At 41.5% G+C, this 17,947-nt stretch overlaps 1 protein-coding gene across 2 annotated transcripts in view; it reads right to left on the minus strand.

Annotated features, from left to right (window-relative positions):
- Positions 1-211: 211 nt before the first annotated feature.
- The window catches only part of UBA2 (ubiquitin like modifier activating enzyme 2), a 43,118-nt gene continuing 25,382 nt past the window's right edge, over positions 212-17,947 (minus strand). For both annotated transcript variants that reach the window (XM_053608250.1, XM_053608251.1), the window contains 7 exons: positions 15,254-15,347; positions 15,050-15,162; positions 12,600-12,755; positions 10,773-10,869; positions 5,183-5,288; positions 2,808-2,944; positions 212-1,072 (listed from right to left, as the gene is read on the minus strand). In XM_053608250.1, the coding sequence (XP_053464225.1) occupies positions 891-1,072; positions 2,808-2,944; positions 5,183-5,288; positions 10,773-10,869; positions 12,600-12,755; positions 15,050-15,162; positions 15,254-15,347 (885 nt within the window). In that variant the 3' untranslated portion in view covers positions 212-890. The remainder of the gene's footprint in view (positions 1,073-2,807; positions 2,945-5,182; positions 5,289-10,772; positions 10,870-12,599; positions 12,756-15,049; positions 15,163-15,253; positions 15,348-17,947) is intronic.

A 17,947-nucleotide genomic window follows, 5' to 3' on the forward strand; every position in this document is an offset into this window, starting at 1 on the left:
GCTATTTTTTGGTTGCAGCCATCATTGTTGTTTGGCAGGCCCGGGTTGGATTCGAACCCACCAGCTCAGGTGTATGTGGCTGGCACCTGAACTGCTTGAGCCACAGGCGCTGAGCCAAGAGTTAATTATTTTTAATGGAAAGAATTCAACATGCTTGCAGATGTAATGTATAAACTCCAGGCAGCAGAAACAGACACAGTGCAGACATTTGTAACAAGTATGCAGATGCCATTTATTTGGTCCATAGGTACAGTATAGTCTTATTTGAGTTTTACAAAACATCAAATATAAATAACCTGAAACTGTAACAATACACAAAAATTGGCTTCTTACACAGACATAACCAGGCAGTACAAGTTGAAAACTTGAGTAAATTAATATTGTTTTACATTAATATACATAGTGCCATTTAACATTTAAAAACAAGTTTCAATGCATAGCACTTGATACTTCTTTGAATCTGTTTCAGTCAGTAAAGAGTATGAAAATGGTTAAATCTAGGCTAAAAATAATTCTTCTTCTAGCCAAAAATAAAGGCATAATATTTATAACCAGGTATCAACTTTACTAAACCACAATATTTTGAAACCATTAAATGATACCTAAGGGTATTTACATTAAAAAGGCAACATGCATTGTGGTGTTTTATCTCATGACTGGTTATGCACACACTTTGTTCAAAAGGTTTTAAAACTCTATTCCTACTTTAATACAGCATACTGCAATGTTTCTAACAGTTTAGCAAAATGAATGCTTTCAAAGGGAGCACGATCATTTTCAAAAGTTACCAATGTCAGTTCTTTCCCTTTGGAACAAAGGACATAACGAATAATCTGGTTCTGCCCAGATAAATGAATGTAGTAAAGAGGGTCTGTCAGAGGCACTGCTCTTCAATCTAATGCTATGACATCATCAAGCTCTTCCGTCTGTTCCATACGTGACCTCTTTGCACTGACATTCTCTTTCTCATCCAATTTCCTCTTACGACTTCTCTCCTCTTCACTGATATCAGCATTATTTGAAGAACCTTCTTCATCTGAATCAACTATAAGCACGTCATCTTGCTCTTGTGCTTATTTCAGGAGAAAAGAATGAAACAAAGGTTAAAAGTGTGGAAGCTACTGGTAGACTCACCAATATTCTAACTCTTCTAAGTTACCAACCTTAAGAATGGCTCCTGACTTTACAATTATATATTCCCATACTGCTTAAAATGTTCTATGTAACAAGTACCTTTTTTGTTTTTAATCAAAATTTGTAGCAAGTATTATTAACTCAAAATTATCATTAAACTTCCTTGATTCTATCTATACTTTCTCCAACAGAAAAGCAGAGGGTGTATATTCTAATAATGGTAGTGGTGGTAACAACAACAAAACACAGCACTTACAATGTGCCAGGAACTGTTCTGAGCACTTTGCATATAATAACTCATTTAATCATCACAACAACCCTATAAAGAAGATAATATTATTATCCATTTTCCAGAAAAGGAAACCAAGGTACAGAGAGACTGACTTCCCAAGCTGACATAGAAGCAGAAGATGAGGTCAGGGTTCAAAACCATGCAGTACAGCTCCACAGGTCAAGACCTCACAGTGAAGGTGGCTTTAGCTCCCCCTCCACCAAAATCAAAGGCAGACTAAGTAGCTGCCGTAACCTCTGAAAGCTACCCAGAGTAGAGGATTAGCGAATATGTATTTCATATTATGATTCTGGAAAAACTACCACAGGTCTCTTCCTTAAAGGAGGATAATGAATCTTTCTGGTTTATTTTCTTTTCCTTATTTTTTGAGACAGAGTCTCATTTTATCACGCCTGGTAGAGTGCTGTGAAATCTCAGCTCACAGCAACCTCCAACTCCTGGGCTAAGGCGATTCTCTTGCCTCAGACTCCTGAGTAGCTGGGACTACAGGCACCCGCCACAATGCATGGCTATTTTTTGTTGCAGTTTGGCTGGGGCCGGGTTTGAACCTGCCACCCTTGGTATATGGGGCAGTGCCCTACCCACTGAGCCAGAGGCACCCCCCACCTTTCTAGTTTCAATGGGGAACATCTGGTCACGAATCAGTGGCCCACAGGTGGACCACACTCTAAAAGTCCATCTCCAAAACTCTCAAGAGAATATTAGAACCGAGAGTAAACATATTCTAAAGAATGCCAAGACAAATAGAGAAGTAAAAAATTAGTAACCTCAACTTCCTAAATAAATAAAGGGGAGGGGAATAAACATTCTAACTGGAACACAGTAAAAAGTTAGTTATTTGAAACTAATAACTCTCCGGCGCACTACACCTACCCATCACACTGGTTACGAGAAAATCCTAAAATACTAAAATTCCATTCTCACCAAGTGTCTGTGTACTCAAAATAGTCAGATGCATTGATTTGTTGCTTCTAATAAAACAAGTACACAAAATCCCAAACCACTACTACCTAGACTGAACTGACTTTGGGCACTAGAAAACATTTCCAATTGTAAAATATAAGTGTTTTTATTTTCTATAAAAAAATCTCCCAGCTGGGCGTGGGGGCTCATGCCTGTAATCCTAGCAAGTTGGGAGGCTGAGGTGGGAGAATCGCTTACCACCAGGAATTCAAGGAACTAGTGAGACCCTGACCACAAAAATCCCCCCAATCTTCAAAGTCACAGAGTCACATACTCAAAGCTTCATTGTAACAATCAGTTCAAACTAGTACACACCTCCAGCAGTTTTATGGATTTCAATGTTCACAAAATCAGCAGTTTGTGCATATACTCCTGCCTGGCAGGCCATTACGACGTGCTGGCTGGGGCCGTGACTCACCCGTGGAGGTGGAGGGCTGGGCTCCATCATCACTGCCATTGGTTATGCTTTTAGCAGCACCTTCAGCTTGTTTAGGCCCTACTTTTTCTGGGGCGTCACCAACAACTTCAAATTCAACATCCTTTCCTAGATCTTCACTGTAAGAGAAGCAAACATTATAAAACAGGACTACTGTTGTGACTAAAAAGCAAAGGTGCCCCAGAGAAGTACTGCTTCTTAGAACTCAAAGTATACACTACGTACACACAGAGTAGATTCTGACTTTCAAATAGCTAAAAATCATAATGAAGAAGACTGTACAAGGCCAGGCGCAGTGCCTCACGCCTATGATCCTCACACTCTGGGAGGCCGAGGTAGGTGTATCACCTGAGCTCAAGGGTTCAAGACCAGTCTGAGCCAGAGCAAGACTGTAAAAACGGCTGGGTGTTGTGGAGAGCACCTGCAGTCCCAGCTACTCAGGAGGCTGAGGCAAGAAAATTGCTTGAGCCCAAGAGTTTGAGGTTGCTGTGAGCTGTGATGCAACAGCACTCTACTGAGATGACAAAGTGAGACTCTGACTCCAAAAAGAAAAGAATGTACAATAGACTTTTGTGGTTAACTCAAAACTCTAACTGAAAATGGTTAAACCATTGCACCTTCAAGTTAAGGCTTTAAAAAAAAAAGTAACTTTTATTGCTAACACAGACTATTTCTTCAGCAACTACGTCAAAAAGATTCCTTACACTACCCTGTTTCCCCAAAAATAAGACATCCTCCAAAAAAGACCTACTTACAGGAAAGATAAGATGTCCCCTGAAAATAAGACCTAGCACATCTTTGGGAGCACACCTTAAAGTAAGACACTATCTTATTTTCGGGGAAACGGTATACTCATAGCCTGATTTTGACCCACAGTGATTTGGTGCTTTAGGGGTAGGGTTACATAGTTTCTGGGTCCCCCCCCATGTCTAAAGGTGGCATCCTACTTCTGTACATAAATTCCCAAAAACATGTATAAAAGTTTAATGCATGAAAGTCAAACAAAAGACTTACATGTTTTAAGGGGGGTTCTGTTCCCAGAGAGCTAAAAAATACGATAAAAAAAAAAAACCCTAATTATGCCTCCTCTTTTAGACACCATGAGATAAAATACCTTCCCACTTTATATTGAACACGTTCTTTCCATGACTTCGTTTACAACTAAACACGAGCACACCACTTACATCCAGCTGGTGTCCAGATGAGGAGACCACGCCCTAGCATACCTATCTCTGACACTGTGATGTAACTCAATGAAGTGTATGCTTCTTACTAATAACCCACATTTGGTCGTTCCTGTCATTTTATGCTTTTTATAAACCAAGCATAAAACACAGTTCCCTCCTAGCAACCACAAACACTATAATGTTCAGAGACGGATGGCAATGCTGGCAAAACAACTGGATGTAGGTGGCAGCACCACTCCAACCATAAGCCTTCATTAAAATTCCTAAGTCAGGGCACAGTTTAGCAGTAGCAGTGAGCATCGACCAAAATACACCTTGCTCAATAGGTCAATCTATCAAGGTGGAGGACCATTTATACTTTAACTGTGCTGTATATATGTAAATATTTTATAATACAAGCACTCTTTGTTTTTTAAGTGGCCAAGAAGTAAAATCAAATAAAAGAAAAAATATATGATTCAGGAATCTGCACAGGATAATTCTTAATATTCTTTTGTTATTGTCATAAAAATCACAAATAATGTTATTTGTTTTATGAAATATTTCTCCTAGAGGACTTTAAAAATAATTGAAAAGTTTATTTCAGTTCAATTATTGGAATGAATTCACTTCTGATTAAAGTTATTCAAAGGCCTAGACTCTAGGTCTTTCTCATAAGCCACCACTGATAAGTTACCACTCAAAATTTTTTGTTTATTGCTTTTCTTTCTTTTTTTTTTTTTTTTTTTGTAGAGACAGAGTCTCACTGTACCGCCCTCGGGTAGAGTGCCGTGGCATCACACGGCTCACAGCAACCTCTAACTCCTGGGCTTCCGCGATTCTCTTGCCTCAGCCTCCCTAGTAGCTGGGACTACAGGCGCCCGCCACAACGCCCGGCTATTTTTTTTTGTTGTTGCAGTTTGACCGGGGCTGGGTTTGAACCCGCCACCCTCGGCATGTGGGGCCGGCGCCCTACTCGCTGAGCCACAGGCGCCGCCCTATTGCTTTTATTTCTAAAGCTCAAACTTTTCTGTAAGTCAAACTTTAGAGAGAACTCCATGCCCAATTCGAGCAAATAGCAGTTTCAAATGAAAAGTAGGGCTTTCAGTAATAAAACACTTTTCCTCAACATTTTATCTGAAGTTTGTATACTCAAACAATCTCTTACATTTAAGTATCGACAGTTCCTACCTATGAAGGATGTTGATCAGTAAAGTGTAGTCCTGAAGGAAGTCGTCTGCTTGAAGCCGGCTGCCATTTCTAATCCCAAATTCTGACAACTTCTTGTGATTATTAGCTAGGACACGAAAGGAATTTTGACATTTTAGTTACACCTTCATGGAGCAGTCTGGTCAGTTTTTAAAAAACTAAATCCCTGGCTCAGCACCTGTAGCTCAAGTGGCTAAGGCGACAGCCACATACACCCGAGCTGGTGGGTTCAAATCCAGCCTGGGCCTGCCAAACAACAACTACAACCAAAAAAAAAAAAAGCTGGGTATTGTGGCGGGCGCCTGTAGTCCCAACTACTTGGGAGGCTGAGGCAAGAGAATTGCTTAAGCTAAGCAGTTGGAGATTGCTGTGAGCTGTGATGCCATAGCACTCTACCCAGAGCAAAAGCTTGAGGATCTGTCTCAAAAAATAAATAAATAAAAACCTAAATCCCTGTGGCGGCGACTGTTGCTCAGTGGGTAGAGCGCCAGCCACATACACCAAGGCTGGTGGGTTCAAACCCAGCCCCGGCCAGCTAAAACAGCAATGGCAACTGCAACAACAACAAGCCGGGCATTGTGGCAGGCGCCTGTAGTCCCAGCTACTTGGGAGGCTGAGGCAAGAGAATCGCTTAAGGCCAAGAATTTGAGGTTGCTGTGAGCTATGACACCACAGCGCTCTACCAAGGACAACTTAGTGAGACTCTGTCTCAGGAAAAAGAAAAAAAAAAAAAAAGCTAAACCCCTGTTATGGACTCAATTGTGTTTCTCCCAAATTGAGATATTGAAACCCTTTAAAACGGGGCCAAGAGAGTGGGCTCTAATCCAATCTGACCAGTGTCCTCATAAAAAGAGGAAATCTGGACACACAGACATTGTGGATGTGCACCCCCGAAGAGGCCCTGTAAGGTCACAGCAAAAAGGCAGCCACCTACAAGCCAGGGAAAGAAGCCTCAGAACACAGCCCTTCCATCCTCCACAACTGTGAGGAAATAAATTTCTGTCATTTACGCTACCCAAGCAGTGGCATTTTTTTATGGCAGCCCCATCAAACTAATACACTAAAATATTAGGCACTTAGGAAGTCCTGAACCCCAAACTACCAAAACTACTTCCAGGGCACCAAATAGAGAAGCTGTGAGAACTTTTCCCATTCAGACTGAAGTAATTCGAGAGTCCTGGAAGAGTTGGAGGCAAATTTTACAGCTGATTGAAATATATTCCACTTGCAAAGAAGTTACCTGTGACCTCAATAACATTTTAGTAAATTTTACAGCTCAAGAAAAAAAAACAAAACAAAAAACCTTGAATGTATTTTTCATATTTAATGAAGAACCCTCTGATCATGTCATCACGTCCCACCCTTCTCCTCCATTCCCAGGGCTTCTCTGCCCTAATTATCCCTTCTCTCCTGCATGCTCATCTGCTGCTCTCTCCTAGCCTATAACAGCCTTGAAGTAATAACAAAAGAAAGTGAACAAAATGTTTGGAGAACACTTAGAGAACTAAAAATAGATCTGCCATTCAATCCTATAATTCCTCTATTAGGTATATACCCAGAAGACCAAAAATCACATTATAACAAAGATATTTGCACCAGAATGTTTATTGCAGCCCAATGCATAATTGCTAAGTCATGGAAAAAGCCCAAGTGCCCGTTGATCCACGAATGGATTAATAAATTGTGGTATATGTACACCATGGAATACTATGCAGCCTTAAAGAAAGATGGAGACGTTACCTCTTTCATGTTTACATGGATGGAGCTGGAACATATTCTTCTTAGTAAAGTATCTCAAGAATGGAAGAAAAAGTATCCAATGTACTCAGCCCTACTATGAAACTAACTTATGGCTTTCATATGAAAGCTATAACCCAGTTATAACCTAAGAATATGGGGAAGGGGGAGAGGGAGGGGAGGGAGGGGGCAGAATGGGCAGAGGGAGGGGATTGGTGGGATTACACCTGTGGTGCATCTTAAAAGGGTACATGTGAAACTTAGTAAATGTAGAATATAATTGTCTTAATACAATAACTAAGAAAATGCCAGGAAGGCAATGTTAACCAGGGTGATGAAAATGTGTCAAACTGTTTATAAAACCAGTGTATGGTGCCCCATGATGCATTAATGTACACAGCTATGATTTAATATTAATAAAGGAAAAAGAAAGTGAACGAAAGAAAAAATAAAACAAAGAAAAAATTTAAAAGCCTTCAAGTCTTTTTTTTTTTTGTAGAGACAGAGTCTCGCTTTATGGCCCTCAGTAGAGTGCCATGGCATCACACAGCTCACAGCAACCTCCAACTCCTGGGCTTAAGCGATTCTCCTGCCTCAGCCTCCCGAGTAGCTGGGACTACAGGCACCCGCCACAACGCCCAGCTATTTTTTGGTTGCAGTTCAGCCGGGGCCAGGTTTGAACCCGCCACCCTCGGTATATGGGGCCGGCGCCTTACCGACTGAGCCACAGGCGCCGCCCAAAGCCTTCAAGTCTTAAAACTGCTTCACCTTGTCCCCAATTTACCCTCTCTTTTCACAACTCTCAGCTCGCAAATGGCCTAGAACCTGCTGAGCCGTCTCCCGGTTTCTCCAGTGCCTAAGTAAACAATACAGTGTATTGTAAATTCTGATCACCATGTTTAAGGTATTTAATTTCCTACATAATTTCACTTTACAGTACCACCATCCTTCTTATTTTTGGCTTATCTTTTATTGCTTGTAAAGGAAACACTTAGAAAGTTTTTCCCTACTTTGATACCCTCAAAGTACTGATGGTTTCTTACAGCTCCATTTCCAGATTCATTTATTGTTTTGCTTTTTGAACTACCTGGAATGTCCCTGGAGACTAACTTCTACCCAAATTTCCATCCCCAAACCTGTTTTCTTTTTTGCCAGGGCTGGGTTTGAACCCACCACCTCCAGTATGTGGGGCCAGTGCCCTACTCCTTGAACCACAGGTGCCAACCCTCATCCCCAAGCCTTTTCATATACCTCCTTGGACTTCAAAAATCCCTTAGAGCAGCGGTTCTCAACCTGTAAGTCATGACCCCTTTGGGGGTCAAATGACCCTTTCACAGGGATTGCCTAAATACATCCTGCACATCAGATATTTACATTACAATTCATAACAGTAGCAAAATTACAGTTATGAAGTAGTAATGAAAATAATTTTATGGTTGGGGGTCACCACAACCTGAGGAACTATATTAAAGGGTCGAGGCATTAGGAAGGTTGAGAACCACTGCCTTAGAGCCACCACGATCCAAAAGAAACCAGTTAAGGTGGGTTCTTCCCCCCCCCCCTTTTTTTTTTTGAGACAGACTCTCAGTATGTCGCCCTTGTGGCATCACATCTTATAGCAACCTCAAACTCTTGGGCTCAAGCGATTCTCTTGCCTCAGCCTCCCAAGTATCTGGGACTACAGGTGCCTGCCACAACTCCAGGCTATTTTTAGAGACAAGGCCTCACTCTGGCTGGTCTCGAACCTGTGAGCTCAGGCAATCTACCCACCCATCCCAGACTGCTGGGATCAGAGGCGTTAAGCCACTGAGCCTAGCCGTTTACAGCCCTAGTTCTATCTTCCCTATGTCATTTCAGCTTTCTCTTCAAATCCCCAGTACACAGCCCCAAACCAGAATACTAAATATACCTGGTAATGATCTCTCCTCCCTTCCAGGTTGCAAAGCACTTCAAGCCAAGGACTGCTGTCTTATTTACCCTTGACTTAGAAAATACCTAAGACTGGGCAGCGCCTGTGGCTCAATGAGCAGAGTGCCAGCCCCATTTGCCAGAGGTGGCAGGTTCAAACCTGGCCCCTGGCCAAAAAAAAAAAAAAGAAAATACCTAAGACTATGCCTATAATACAAGACTCCAAACATACCCGAACTGCTGTAGCACCCTCCATAACACATATATTCCTTGGAGAAGAGGACTACATTTTAAGCCATTGAGATTCCTGACTAGTTTCCTTTTATTTTTGGAGACAAAAGTCTTACTGGGTAGAGTGCCATGGCGTCACAGCACATAGCAACCCCAAACTCTTGGGCTCAAGTGATCCTTCTGTTTCAGCCTCAGTAGCTGGGACTACAGGTGCCCGCCACAATGCCTGTTTTTTTCTATTTTTAGTAGACACCGGGTCTCGCTTTTACTCAGATTGGGGTCTTGAACTCCTAAGCACAAGCAACCCACCTCCTTCAGCCCCCCAGAGTGCTAGGATTTCAAGCATGAGCCACTATGCCCAGCCCAGTTTCCATTTTTAAGCTAACATCTGAAAAAGTTGGCTGGAACTAAGTGAACAGCATATGATCACAGACAAACATCTTTTCTGGGTGAAGTCACCTGGCAACAATGGGGCTTAAATATTGAACTAGACTCCTAAAATAGAGTATCACCAGCCAAAATAGGGCCTCAAATTACACATGACTTAACATCCCAAATAATTTCTCCATAAGCAACTATAACCAAGAAAAATCTTGATAATAATCCTTAAAATTTAAATAAAGCTTGCCATCTGAATCCTCATAAGGATCTGCCAAAGTATACTGAATGAAAGACCACTGGACAAATAGTAAGAATAAATCAATATATAGTGCCCCGAACATTACAAAGTAATGGTATACTGGCAAACACAGGGGCATGGAGAAATCAATTACAGTGGCAACACAAGAAATGAGCTGTAGGGTCAGAGATAGTGTAAGACCATTTGAGTCCAATCAGATTGACTAGTTTGAGGAGGGAATAACTACAATGCAATTCTCACTAGAAAAGCTTTAAAACAATGAAATGTACCATACTTTGTATAACAAATGTAGTAACAAGGTGGTGACCTGGTTAAATTTCTAAAAAGAAAGATTCAAGCCAAATCTGGGCACTGGTTTTCTTTTTTTTTTTTTTGTAGAGACAGAGTCTCACTTTATGGCCCTCAGTAGAGTGCTGTGGCCTCACACAGCTCACAGCAACCTCCAACTCCTGGGCTTAAGCAATTCTCTTGCCTCAGCCTCCCGAGTAGCTGGGACTACAGGCGCCTGCCACAGCGCCCGGCTATTTTTTGGTTGCAGTTTTGGCCAGGCCGGGCTTGAACCCGCCACCCTTGGCATATGGGGCCGGCGCCCCACCGACTGAGCCACAGGCGCCGCCCCGGGCACTGGTTTTCAATAATACTTTTTGTTATATAGGAGGAGAAGGCAATCAGGGCTTCCCCATTCTTAGACAAAACCCCCAAACCTGTAATTACCCTCCTCACTCTGACTTCACAGTCAGAACAGTCTTCTCATCACTAGTTTAGTGCCCAGAATCCATGACAGAGACAAGAAGGCACCTTCGAAGTGGACAAGAGCATTGCAGCGACTGTAAATTGTAAATGGTCAGTATCTATAGCCTGAGACACCCTGATAAATTGGATTTCACAAATCTGGAACCGTGTGGCCCCACCTTGGAAGAACACCTCCATGACCAAACATTGCCCCTATCACTGAGTACCATATATCATGAATGGATAAAACTAATGGGCATTTCTTCCTTTAGGCAGCCTCCACCCATACACACAAGAGGAGTGAATAAATGCAATATATAATACCGTCCGTCTCTCCCTCTTCTGAGGATATTAGGATTGTTCCTTTCCCATCTTCAATTTGGACATCTGGTGCTACCATAGCAAATTTTTCTTTCACTATCTAAAAAAAAAAAAAAAAAAAAAAAAAATTCAAAATATTAATACAGATAACTGAAAATCATAAAAAGCCCTAGGCTTCTTTTCTAGAAAAGCTCTTACTTCCCTCTCTACTGGAAAGGGACTAAATCATTCTTTTAAGATCCCTGGGGCAAGCAGGAAAGCCATGGGGATTCACCAGCACTCCACCCCTACAACTGACCACTAATGCAAATCAGATCAAACTTCCTCCACTTAGGAGACTGAGAATTCCTTGACCAGTTCCTACTATTTGTCTTTCCCTGCATATTAGGTAGTGAGCTACATACATACAGTAGAATCTCCATAACTGACCATCTGTCTCCCTACAACGACCACCTCTGTATGTTGACCTAATTTTCATAGACTGGACATGCACCACCACCTAGTTCCTTATGTTGACCAGTTTATTACAGTCCCTAGGTGGTCAACTTACAGAGGTGCTACTGTATTTCACCTTAGTCTCTGTACCAATTGTGTAAAGAATGGCAGGTGGCTTGATGGAAACATTGCTCATTAACCTAATTATCATATAACATTCCCCTTTCCAAATGATTTCTATTTATTAATTTTAAGTAATGATATTCTATTTATCCTACATGCTTCAAAAAAACAATGGAGAAATTCTCTTTAGGTCTAATTACCTTACAAATAAAGCAATCATCTTTAAGCTCAAGAATTTGTAAATACTAAAGATAATAAACTTAGGAAAGAAAGTGAGGCAATCACCCCATGTGGTCTGCTGCTCCCCTCATCAAAACATGAACTCAATCCAATCTACCCAGTGTAACTATTCAGGGAGAAAGACCATTCACTCACAAGCAGAACCTCCCTTTTGGAAAAGGTCTATTCCTCCTCTAAAGAGGTATGTAAACTAAAGCCTTAAAATGGACATAATCAGGAAACAATCTGAAGTGATCTCCAAATGAAAATGACACTCTTTTGGGTCATTAAAAAACAACAACAAAAACCAACCCTTCCCTGATAAAGAAACTAATCTAGGAACCTAAGCACTGTTTCCTAAACCCCCCAATTCCCTCACTCCAACTCTACAGATGAATTCCGCGTGTAAATACCATATCTTTTCAGGGACTAATTTACCACACCAGAAGCATATTAGGTAAGTGTGTATCATCATGAAGACTCAATTCAGACCTCAGGAATTATTAACGAGAGACCCCAATGTGGTGGAAGGGGGTAATACCCAAAATCCAGAGAAGCTAAAACTCTGCTAGTTACCCACACCCTTTAATTCAAAGCTAGCAATAAGGGATCTGCTCTACTGCATATAAACACTTGTTTGTTCACTGCCATGGCCACAGCAGGACCACTCAAGGACACCTTCTACCTGTAAAAATGACAAAATTCATCCACTATCTGGGAAAAAAGAGCAAAGAGGTTGGTTGTCTGCTTGTCACTAAACTGTGCCACATTACCTGTGGTAAACACTCCAGCCAAATATACCTAATTCCTTTCTGGGATACGAAGCATATACTCTGGAACCACAAACCAAGCCTGCAGGAATCCCGCTGGTGAAGCAACCCAGTACCTTTCAGAGTTAATTAATTAATTTTATTTTATTTTATTATTTATTTACAGAACCCTTCAGAGTTAATTACCTTAGTCTGTCATCACAGTAATACTATATAAGAAGTCAAAAGGGAACTGGAGTCTTTTTTTTTTTTAAAGGAAAAGAAAACTAGCCTCTGCACATACCTTATCCTGTAGGGTGAGGACAGTCACTTTATGGACATTCAGCCGCACAGTCACTTCCGGCTTACTGGCACAGACGTAACAGTTGGGGTTGGGAGGGTCCAGTGCACAAGGCACAAGGAGCTTCTTTCTTGGGTTTGGTTGTTTATTCAAAAAAATCTTTGAAGGCAATAAAAACATGAAGAAATAAAAAATGTGAGTTCCAAGTTGTTTACTGAACAGTCAATAACTATTCCCTCCCAGATGGCAAAAAGGAGCAGAAAAAATCACATTGTTAAGAACCAGGTATTGGGTGGCGCCTGTAGCTCAGCGGGTAGGGCCCTGGCCCCATATACCGAGGGTGGTGGGTTCAAACCTGGCCCCGGCCAAACTGCAACAAAAAAACAGCCGGGCGTTGTGGCGAGCGCCTGTAGTCCCAGCTACTCGGGAGGCTGAGGCGAGAGAATCGCCTAAGCCCAAGGATTTGGAGGTTGCTGTGATCTGTGTGATGCCATGGCACTCTACCGAGGACGATCAGGTGAAACTCTGTCTCTACCAAAAAAAAAAAAAAAAAAAAAAGAACTAGGTATTCCAACTTTCTTTTCTACTTTGGTACCAGGTAAAAGGCTGAGCTTATTGAAAATAAGACTCCACGTTTTTCTACAACCTGGTTTACAAAAGGAAGGGCACAGCTATACTCATCTCTGGTACCATCATTAAATCAGCTTCTGAGCGTCTTTCTGAGTGGTCATTCTTGACAACTTTAAGCAATCTCTTGACACAACTAATACACTCATTTCTCCAATTAATGGTAATGCTTCCACAAACGTACAGAACCCATGGGACTGCCTTTCTTTCCCAATTTTCTGATCATAGTAGTAACATTTATATAGTTAGGGGAAAACAATTTAAGAACCAAAGTAAATGTAGAAAGTATACTGAAATTAAGAAAAGCTCCATACTTCTACTACTACAAAGTTTGGAGAATACTACTGAGATTCAATACAAATAGAACAAATGTCAAGAGAACAAAGCAGAGAGACAGGCTGGGCAAGTAGCTCACACCTGTAATCCTAGCACTCTGGAGGACTGAGACAAGGGGGATCACTTGAGTTCAGAAATTTCACACCAGGCTCAGTACCCATAGCACAGTGGTTACAGTGCAGGCCACATGCACCAAGGCTGGCAGGTTCTGAGCCTGGCCTGGGCCAGCTAAACAACATGATAAAGGCAACAAGAAAATAGCTGAGCACCTGTAGTCCCAGCTACTTGGGAGGCTGAGGCAAAAGACAAGAGAATCTGGGCGGCGCCTGTGGCTCAGTGAGTAGAGCGCCAGCCCCATATACTGAGGGTGGTGGGTTCAAACCCAGCCCTGGCCAAACTGCAATAAAAAATAGCTGGGGGGGGGCAGCACCTGTGGCTCAGTGAGTAGGGCACTGGCCCCATATACCAAGGGTGACGGGTTCAAACCGAGCCCCGGCCAAACTGCAACAAAAAAATAGCTGGCCGTTGTGGCAGGTGCCTGTAGTCCTAGCTACCTGGGAGGCTGAGGCAAGAGAATCGCCTAAGCCCAAGAGCTGGAGGGTGCTGTAAGCTGTGAGCCCAACACTCTACCAAAGGTGACATAATGAGACTCTAGTCTCCCAAAAAAAAAAGGAAGGAAATACGTACTTCTTTTTGGTTGGGCACCCATAGCACAGTGGTTACGGTGCCAGCCACATACACTGAGGGTGGTGGGTTCAAACCTGGCCAGGCCAGCTAAAGCAACAATGACAACTGCAACAACAACAACAAAAATAGCCAGGCGTTATGGTTGTGGCGGGTGCCTATAGTCCCAGCTACTTGGGAGGCTGAAGCAAAAGAATCACTTGAGCCCAAGAGTCTGAGGTTGCTGTGAGCTGTGACACCACAGCACTTTACCAAGGGCAACATAGTAAGATTCAGTCTCAAAATACAATAAAATAATAAAAATAAATAAATAAATAGACGTTGTGGCAGGCTCCTGTAGTCCCATCTATTTGGGAGCCTGAGGCAAGAGGATTGCTTGAGTTCAAGAGTTTGAGGTTCCTGTGAGCTTTAATGCTATAGCACTCTACCAGGGGCAAGAAAGTGAGACTCAAGTCTCTTAATAAATAAATAAAATTAGAAACGTTACAAGCTAATTCTGTTTACACTTATTATACAAAAATTTAAAAAGCTCTTTGTTTTTCCTTTTTGTTAATTTCCCAGGAAGACTGAACATGTACTCAGGAGGTAATTACTACAACTTCATTGTCTTAATTTAAAAACATTGTTTAATGTCCTTTTTAGAAATTACTTTTATTTATTTATTTTTTTTTTTCTTTTTTGGCCGGGGCTGGGTTTGAACCCACCACCTCTGGCATATGGGACCGGCGCCCTACTCCTTGAGCCACAGGCGCCGCCCTAGAAATTACTTTTAAAAGGAGAATGAATAACAATGCAAATATACTCACTGTTCTACACTGCTCTATTTTTCCTGATAAAATCTTCAACCCTTCCAAGACTATCAACCCAGCAATCACTGCGTTAGTGGTGGCGATAGCAGGAATGATGTTTCCTGCCATTGCTGGAAAAAAAAAAAACAAGTATGTTTAGCTGTTAAAAAAAGAAAAAACTTTTGAGGTTTCAGTGATACAAGTGAAATACAAACAACTTACATTTTATATCAAATCTGCTCTTCATATTCATACTGAAAATATGCATCCTGAGGTTTGCAGCTGAGGTGACAAAATCCATTGCAGATGGGTCATCCTGCCAAGAATGTAATCAGTTAAACAAGTTTTCCAACAAATTACTGTTTTGATTATCATTTCTTTCAGAACAGTACTTTCACATGTTTATAACTTGTAGACTCCCACCTAGAATAAGAAGTGGTCTTAAGGGAGAGACCAGCTAGGTAGTGCCTTATGGTAGCATGGAGACCGACTGGCTAATAAACAGGGGCAGGGTCTCATCATCACCTTCTCTGTTCCAGCAACGTAATGTGACAAGGACACCATGAACCGCAAAGCTTCTAAAAACTGACTCCTGCTTCAACAAATGCACTGGGGACTAACGCACACAACAGAACACCAATCCCACTCACTGATGATGGGAAGCCTGTCTTTGGGTCCATTCATCAGTAATGAGAAGGCTGCTGGATAACCACAATACCCAGGAAAAAAAATAGAGGCCCTCTGAGAAAGTTGTTTCACGAAAGTGTCAGAAAAACCTGGATGACTCCTTTTAGCTCTCCTCCTCCGAATTCTCTATAGACACTACCCTTTTACATGCTGTTTCTTCAGGTAAGACAAAATAATCAAAGTTTTCCTATTATAATTGGCATTTTCCCTGAGACTCTGCCCTAGTTTCTTTAGATTACAGCAGGGTTTCCTACTTTGAACAGAAAAGATCCTAACCTGGTCTAGAATTCAGAAAACCACAGTATAGAAGAAAAAGCATTAACAGGATGTGGGTTCTATATACAAGTATGTATACTTATTGGGTGTCTGTGAAACCTCAGGCAACTCAGCCTCCCTGAGGCGAAATCCCTTCATCTCTTAAATGAGGGAAATAAAACCCACCATTTCATAAGGCTGTGGCGAGGACTAAGAATATTTTACAGCCTAACATAGCGCCCATGAGGTACTACTTCCTTAGGCAATTGGCTTATCACATCCAGGAGATGCAGACTTTACTCAAGAGGGTGACGATTCCCAGTTCTGAGGTTTCTTTATTTAGCCCCTGTATACTGATAAAAACTTCCCAAAATCACTAGGATAGCAATGAAAATAGGAAAAAAAGAGTTGCCGTTTGGCTCCGCGCCTGTAGCTCAAGCGGTTAAGGCGCCAGCCACATATACCAGAGCTGGCAGGTTCGAATCCAGCCTGGGCCTGCCAAACAATGACAACTACAACCAAAAAATACCCGGGCGTTGTGGCAGGCATCTATAGTCTCAGATACTTTGGAGACTGAAGCAAGAGAATTGCTTAAGCTCAGGAGTTGGAGGTTGCTGTGAGCTGTGATGCTACAGCCTCTAGCCAGGGCGACAGCTTGAGACTGTCTCAAAAAAAAAAAAAAAAAAAAAAAAAAGAGTTGCCTTTTATATCACAAAAATCCAAGACTCATGTTTATAAGAATCTAAATTTACTAACTTTATTTTAAACATCTAATTCAACCAGTCTCAAAATTTGTGTACACAGTTACTTTAGGTTTCTAAAATTGGCAACTCTTTCCCTTTATTTCAAAACCCAAGATAAGGTGGCACCTGTGGCTCAGTGAGTTAGGGTGCTGGCCCCATACACCGAGGGTGGCGGGTTTGAACTCAGCCCCAGCCAAACTGCAACAACAAAAAAATAGCCAGGCTTTGTGGTGGGCGCCTGTAGTCCCAGCTACTTGGGAGGCTGAGGCAAGAGAATCGCCTAAGCCCAAGAGCTTGAGGTTGCTGTGAGCTGTGACATTACAGCACTCTACCAAGGTCAACTCTGTCCCCCAAAAAACAAACAAGATAAATCATTACCCCAAGCCTGGGCATAGTGGTTCATACCTATAACCCTAGCACTCTGGGAGGCTGAGGCAAGAAGGTTATTTAAGGTCAAGAGTTCAGGACCAGCCTGAGCAAGAACAAAGACCCTAGCTCATACTAAGACACAAAAAAATTAGTCAGGCATGGTGGCGGGCACCTATAGTCCCAGCTGCTAGAGAAGCTGAGGAAGAAGGATTGCTTGAGCCTAGGAGTTTGAGGTTGCAGTGAGCTGTGGTGACACTACTGCACTTTAGCTTAGGTGACAGAGTGGGATCTGTCTCAAAAACAAACAGAAAAAAACGTATTACCATAGGCACATGTAAACTTTATCTGATAAAGCACTTTTAGCCACAGAAAATACTGACCGTAAGTAAAATTAACCAATATCAAATCTCAAAATGTGATATCTTACTGTAGAGTACTATTAAATATTTTAATTTCTGAGAATAATTATATCTCATTTTTGTATTGAGAGCTCTGTCAGACTTCAAAAAGTTATACTCTTTCAACAAAAGGCAAATACATTCCTTTCAAGATCAAATAGGGCCAAATGAGACTCTGTCTCCAAAAGGATCTGACTTTTATTAACACATCTGTTATTATACAAGAAGTCTAAGTCTATTTTCTTACATCAATGAAACATTTCACTTTAATAAATTCATATTCTCCCAATCAACATAATTATACACCATGAACATATCACAAAAAGCCAAAATGAAGTTTTATGACATCGTATATAGAAAATTCAAACATTACAATTAGAGATAAAACATCCGAACCAAATTCAATATATTTCTTCAAAATTTTCTAGAAGAAAACAAAATACAAAAAATTACTAGCTTCTACT

This window comes from Nycticebus coucang, chromosome 10 (assembly GCF_027406575.1).
Source record: "Nycticebus coucang isolate mNycCou1 chromosome 10, mNycCou1.pri, whole genome shotgun sequence".
In the NCBI taxonomy this organism is placed as follows: Eukaryota; Metazoa; Chordata; class Mammalia; order Primates; family Lorisidae; genus Nycticebus; species Nycticebus coucang.